Source organism: Mercenaria mercenaria, chromosome 15 (genome assembly GCF_021730395.1).
Source record: "Mercenaria mercenaria strain notata chromosome 15, MADL_Memer_1, whole genome shotgun sequence".
NCBI lineage: Eukaryota > Metazoa > Mollusca > Bivalvia > Venerida > Veneridae > Mercenaria > Mercenaria mercenaria.
Window position 1 is genome coordinate 60,192,722 of NC_069375.1, and position 7,448 is coordinate 60,200,169.

General features: G+C 33.0%; 1 protein-coding gene across 1 annotated transcript; it reads right to left on the reverse strand.

The window, feature by feature from the left end:
• Positions 1-1,536: 1,536 nt before the first annotated feature.
• On the reverse strand, positions 1,537-4,184 carry LOC128549105 (uncharacterized). Its single transcript, XM_053525358.1, has one exon. It carries the CDS (start codon positions 3,867-3,869, stop codon positions 2,748-2,750), a length of 1,122 nt encoding a protein of 373 aa, XP_053381333.1. The 5' UTR covers positions 3,870-4,184; the 3' UTR covers positions 1,537-2,747.
• Positions 4,185-7,448: the final 3,264 nt, after the last annotated feature.

The following is a 7,448-nucleotide window of genomic DNA, read 5'->3' on the forward strand; positions in this document are numbered from 1 at the left end:
TATGCTCAAGATGCGTTTCATATTATGTTGATATATAAATGTCTTTGCAGTCTGTTTTGCAGTGTCAGCTTTTTCAGCGAAGTGCAAAAGTTGCAAAAGTTGATTTATTACATCTTAGATGTGTAACTCGTTGCACAGGATGAATTATAATTGTAACCGATGTCGTGAATTTTAACCGTTCGACAATATGCTTACCTTTTTAAAAACGGTATATATCAAACATACATTATACATAGTCTGTTTTACTGTTGTTAGTGTAGATATAGGCCGTGGCATATTAGACTCTCTTTGCTAACGTATATACTCCAATTCATCTACAAAAATGGCAATATTTTGACTTCAAATTAACATTGAGGAGATTTTCGCCTGGTTAGAATATTTTTTTCTTACTGAAACAGCCAAACACTGGTGTTGTACGTATTTGTTGGAATATTTTTAAGCCAATAATGTTCTTTTAACGAAGGATAGTATGTGTAGAGATAGACCGGTAGAAATGCATTAAATAAAGTCAAGAAATTGATTTCCAAGTCCTTGAAATAGCCATAAATGATTTTTTTAGAAATGTGAAATTTATGACAGTTATATTGATATCAATAACAGAAGTTTGGATATTTATTTTAAAGCTGTGATCTGCAAAGAGTGACAACTCTTGTCTCGGGCCAGTACTTATAAGCAGAGGTATCTGTTAGTTTACTTCCCTTGCAATAACACAATTGAGTGGAAAATGAAAACGGTTTAAGATACAATATCTGCTACTTTAGATATACACAATATAGATAAAACATTATTCCTAAATTTTGATGGAGAAAACCACTTTAAGTAGAGTACTTTTAAGTTATTTGATGTCTTTGGTTTAGCGGTGCATGCCAGCTGGGATTGTAAACAAATACAAAACTCAGCAGGTATTTTCTTGTTTAGTTTGGATTGAATTTTATGGACTGACATTTTTAATACGTCCACCGTGATTTCACGGTTGTAATTATGGAAATTAAATGAATGTTTGAATTCACGGGGATTTCTTCTACATTCATTTTGTCGAATGTTAATGTTCAAGTCAACAAGGATAAAACAAACAGCCACGCATGAAGTACCCAAACAAATACACGCACACCGTATTATATCAACGTTAGTTGGTGTGTCATTCAGGACATATTTGACATATCTTCGTGAGTTCTTTTGTTTAACTGTAATCAATGAGGGATCATCAGTTACTAGATCATAATCAGCTACAATAGTTTAATGAGTGGAAATAGTAATATGATTAGGTACTTATTTCACAATAAATTACGTTTTGGAGAAGGCCCAATACTTCTGTATGTATCACTTAAATGATATTAGTATTGATAAAATTTGTTAAGGTGGCATTCCATGTGTTTTTTTTTTTTGTTTTTTTTTTGCGGCAATCTATTGAATACTTTTACGCTGGGTACCCAATGGTACATAATATCCGTCTGCTCGAGAGCTTGTTGTATCAAGCATTTAAAAAGATCCTGTTTTCTCTTTCATAGAGCATAAAACGTACTAAAGTGTATCACATCTTTGTAATTTATATACATTGTATTTGTGTTTAGTAAATAGAAACTGTTCAAGTAAAGAAGGAAAACCACACAAACTCGATTTCTACAGTAATAAAACGATAAACGTTTGAGTTTGTTAGTTTATTATTATCATTTTTAGTTATTCGTGCGTATTAATATACTTCTTTACATTTGAAGGTAACACATTGCAACATTTCACTCGATATGGATCAGAATGAGATGAAATAATATATTTCACTGTATAATGTTGTTAAAAACAAACGTCATTCTTGTCAAAAACATTTCAGACACTCCATGTATTCCATTAATGTTTTTTCGATAACTTGATAGTGACGCCATACAGTACTGCAATGTTTACGAAAAAAAGTATCAGTTAAGTTAGTATATCAATTGCAATTGTATACAAATAGAGAAAGACCTCACAGTGTAGTGGTAACCCGATGCCTGTCACTTGAATTCAACTTTTTGGACATAGGTTCGAATCAGATACTTGTCTTTCTTTTTTATGCCCGAGGTTTAATTTTACATTTCTTGTTGATGTAATGTACAGCCTATTTTAGATTTGATATTAAAAGAAACTTTGAGGAATACTTTTCAGACTATGCACTGGGGTTTCGTCATCTAGATAGAATAGAAATTGTCAAAGAAAACGAGGAAACAGCGATGCGCGTATGTCTGCTAGAGACATAGTTCAAAGAAAAGACATATTTCAAAGAAATATTAGCTAAAAATGATATCTTAAATAATAACAAGATACCAGCCATATTTTAAACAACAGCTATGGTCATGTATGAGTAAATGACAGATCTACAACGCATCGTTTACAAAAGAAATTGTCAAAGAAAACGAGGAAACTGCGATGCGCGTATGACAGCCAGAGACATAATTCAAAGAAATATTTGCTAAAAACGAGATCTGAAATAATACCAAAATAACAGCCATTTTTTAAACAACAAGACGTTTCTTAGATAACCTGTTGCGACACGTTTCCGATAAAGAGTATGTTACTACAGTATATACAAATAGGTAAATTGTCTGCAAAATTATACGATAAGGTACACCTTTGAACATACGTCGTATTGGATGACGCGCATTCATGTTATCATAAAAGGTATTAAGCAGGGATAGTTTGTAAACATTCACATGTGCGAAATTTATGTTGAATACCCCTTTGCAAAACTGTGTTTTTATCCAAAAAAATCTATAAAGCTATTTCGAAACGTTCAAAGGTGGTAGTTTTAATCCTTTTCCGTTCATTCGATTTTCCTTTTCCTTAGTTTTTTCATTAATCAAGTCCTTCCTGTCTTTTTTCCACGGATTGCTATCCCAGTCACTGAAAATTCCATCTGAGTGGTCAGCAGTATCATTAGAGTCATCCGTTACTGCACTGCCAATGCCGAAGACTCGCTCATGTTGAAGTCTTTTTGCTCTTCGTTCTTTCTTTATTTTTATTTCCTTCTCCCTTGTGTCCTTAGCCTTGTGTATTCTCGCAATAAGTTCTGCTATACAGTCGGGTTTTTGTTTTGATGGCCTGTGAGGCACCTCACTGTCTGTTCCTATTTTAATTGGAGGCAACGTTAAAGGACGAATCCCTCTATTGTGCATGATCAAATTGTTAACAGGTGTCTCACTTTGAACCGACACATCGTCGGGGACATCATCATTTAAGAACTTGCTGACTTTTCTTTTTACGAATATTTTTTCTTCACTATGGTCTTTTGTTTTCTTATCGGAATCAGTGTTTGCAGTTTCTTTTGCGGGTGGATGGCTTGACATTTTGAAATTTCCGGTGTAGAATGACTTCGATAATGCTGGAAATGTGGAGTTTGCGGTTTTAATTTCATCTTTCACTTCAGAACTTTCTTTATGCTGGATTTCTACAAGTGGACGTTCAAAATAATCCTGAACCTTGTTATGTATTGTATCACTGTCCAGTATCGCCCCTTTGTTGTACCCTTCCTGGAACAGTTCGTCAATCTTACGCCTTCGTCTTATTTTCGGGTGGTTCTTCTCCAAAAATGTATCAATCTGACTTGCAATTTGTTCAACCGGAACTCCATGGTATTGCCCATATATCTTTTTAGCGTTTTGTCTTTCAACTTCTTCTCGTTTGCTTTTCATGCATTTCTTTAAGACTTTCTGCCGGACAATGTTCCGTTTTGTTACCACTATAGCTTTATCAGATTTTTGAGCGGATTCGTGTTTTTCTTTTTCGATATAACCTTCGTAAAGATCTTGTTGTGTTTTAGCTACGTCATTCATCACACAAACAAACTTCCTTTGATTTTGTTCTTGTCTGTGTAAAATTTTAAGACGTTCTGTTGACATCATCTTGACTTAATTTTACGTTGCGTTACTTCAGATTAAGTGAAAAGCGTATTTACATCCTGAATATGCACACAACTGTCTCGTCTCATTATTCCAGTTTAAGTCATGTTAATGCACCGATATGAAAACTCCGTTCAAGTGACTTGTACGCGATAGAAAAGCCTCTAAAGTTTAAAGTATAAATTTTTGATACATCCTACATGACTCTTCCTTGATATTTTCAAACACCAATTGTCCAACTCCTCACGTGAATTCATTTCTTAAATGGTCTTATAAGCTGTTTGGGAACATTGAATAAGCTAACAGTTAATTTAGGCAATATAATGTTGTGGTTATTTCACAAGACAAACAATTGTTTACTCTTGTAATTGATATTAATTTAACCAAAGGTCATTATTAATTAAACGATTAAATTAAAAAGAATAAAACATCATTGTGATTATCACAAAAGATATAATTATACATGTTGAAGTTTGATAATCATTTCGATTCAACCCATTGACTGTAAAGACTGATACCTTTGTCTTTTATTGTCAAGCGACTAGCTTAACTGGTATTTCGTTAAATAAATTAAACTGCGGTTATTAATATAAGAAATTTTGAAAAATAATTTAGAATATAGCTATTGTTGTATAAAGTTTTACAATGTCTTATATAAATCGCCCGCTTAGCTCAATAGGGAGAGCGCATATCGCGGGGTCGGAGTTTGAAACCCGAACGAGGCTGTGTTCTATCTGACTATTCGAAAAAAAAAGTCATTGCGTCTGAAATCATTCATCCTCCACCTATTGTTAAGTTGGGGAAGTTGGCAGTTGTTTGCTGCGAACAGGTAAGTACTAGTTCAGATTCCAGGAACACTGGTTAGGTTAATTGCCCGCCGTTATATATTTGTGATACTGTTGAAAATTTAAGTAACCTATCAGACTTGAAGGAAATTTTGATTTTCTTATTATTTTAGCACTAAAATAGCACCATTGAATTTGGTTGATCATTTTTATTACCAAAGGCACAATTTAATTGTTTGATAAGTAACTTTCGATCCTGAACAGAGTAAAATACACACCAGTAAAATACATATTGTGTATTATTGAAGCAAAACCCAGACAGAATTAAGTTCCCTCCTCAACTAAATAGGGAGAGTGCACATCCATGGATCGCAGGGTTCTAAATTTGATTCCCAGGCAAGGCAGTTTTTCTTCGTGACGATTTAATAAAGGAATTGTGTCTTAAATCAGTTGTCCTCTACCTGTGCATTATGCGGAAAAATTTCCACTTGCTTGCAGAGAACAGCTTAGCATGTACTCTACACTCTTTAGAAAGGGAGCAAAGATATGCGTCACAACAGATAAAAAAAACTAAATCCTTATGACGGTGTTAAATGTGTACTATTTTAAACTTGATGCATAATACTGTAAATACACGAAACATGTTTATTTTATGTGAACATAAATTATATAATAAGTATAAATTGATCACATTGTTTAAGGAGGATGAAATTAAGATCTTGTATAATACCTTTAAATAAATGTTTTGACATATATAAGAAGTATGTCAGTATCTAGAATATACCTTATTGCACTAAATATTACATTAAATAAAAATGGTAATAAAATAGATTAATTCCAGTCATGTGCAACATCAAAGAGAATTATTTCATATTATCGAAACGATTAATTAAACGATAATACCATTACGTTATGATATCAACTCTTCAAATACATTTTCAAATTAAATTCAAGTACCTGGGGATAATGGTTGTTTATACTTTTATTCCCTACAAAGTTATTATGTACATTATACTGCTAATTGTATCATAGTATAGTACGAATTAAAAGCTCCACTTATGACCATCGTAAGTATCTCCGAAAATCGCCACCATCCCTTCATCCCCTGTTGATCGTATTTCATTCTGAGGGTATTCTAGTTTATATGATGCAGCAGACAGTAACGAATTTTTAATAGAACCAGACGTGAAAAAATGTTTAAAAATCCGTGATAGAAGCAGACACGTAAATAGACGTGAAGAAAATAGAAAAAAATACGTGATTAGAAGTAGAATTGAAAAATATCAAACTAATATGTGAATGGAAGCAGATATGAAAAAAAATGAACGAATATGTGAAAAGAAGCAGAGATGAAAACAAATGAAACGAAGATTTGAATAGAAGCAGATAAGAAAAACGAATACAATACATATGTAAAAATAACATGAAGACATGGATAGAAACTGACCTGAATAGAATCAGAGAAAATGTAGAATAAGAGGTGACGGTAGTGAATACGGATTTGAAGACTGATCCTAGGCGGTGTACTTCTAATATTACTTACAGTAGAGTTAAAATATTGACTTCTTTCTTGGAAGATCTATGAATCAGTTCCAATATTTTACAATAAAATAGAGCAAAGTCTAGTGAAATAACGTGTTAACTAAATATTTTTTTTACGAAGACGCTATTTTACGCATTTACTCAGCGTCTGTGCATTGAATTCATAGATCGGATATTCTATGATTTCACTAAAATCTTCCAATTACACTTCTGCTTATTATTACTTCCTTGTCTTATTGAACATAACAGTCAGCGATGGCAGAGAAGGAAACATTTAAAACGGTGATGTCTGAATTAGGGCAAACAAGCACATTACATGGAATTCCAAAGATAGTTTCTGCCCGATCAGCAGCAATGAAAATTTTATGGTGTATCATGTTGCTGGGTAAGGCATACAAATACATGTAGATCTATGTAGCATCTAAGAATAAGTTCGTCATCTAATTACTAGTTTTATTAAAATTAATGAGCGGTCTGAAAATGTGAGAACAAAAGATCAAACCTTTAGGAACAGTAACTGAAATATTTACGTTGTGTCAGTAAGTTTGTCACGATTGTCTAGTCTCGAATATTTTTGCTGTATCATCATATTATTTTTTATCAATATTGTCATTTGTGCAAGTTTACATTGGTACATTTCGTTTCTTTCAGTAAAAGGTATGACAATTTCCCTGCAATCATTTCGTTTTGTTCTACATTTCCCGATTGAATCCAAATGTAAGGTTATCATATATCATTTAATTTATATTCACGAAGAAGGGTGTATGCGACTAAATCTTATTACACATTTTACTTTCAGGAGCTATTTGTATATTTTCTATCCAGCTGTATGAGTTGTGCGACGAGTACTATAACTATCCGACAAAGACTACAGTACGAATAAAGTATCGTCCACTTCCGCTTCCGGCTTTTACGTTTTGTAACATGAATCCTTTCAAACGAACGGCTGTCAAGAATTTCGGAAATTTGTTCATATCACATTTATCGATAGCATATCCAGAATTGTTGAAAAATATTATTGATAGATACACTGGTAAAACATACTTCGAACTATTCAATTCGTTCAACAACACGTGGGAAAGATTTGATGGATGGAAGGCAAGGCTGCTTACGGAAATACAGACTTTATCATTACAGGACCGAATTAAAAATGGTCATCAGTTAGAGAATTTTATTCTGGTGGCTTCATTCGGAGGTAGAGTTGTAACTTGTAACTTGACACTTTAATAAAGAGTAATCTTAAGTTATTTAATAT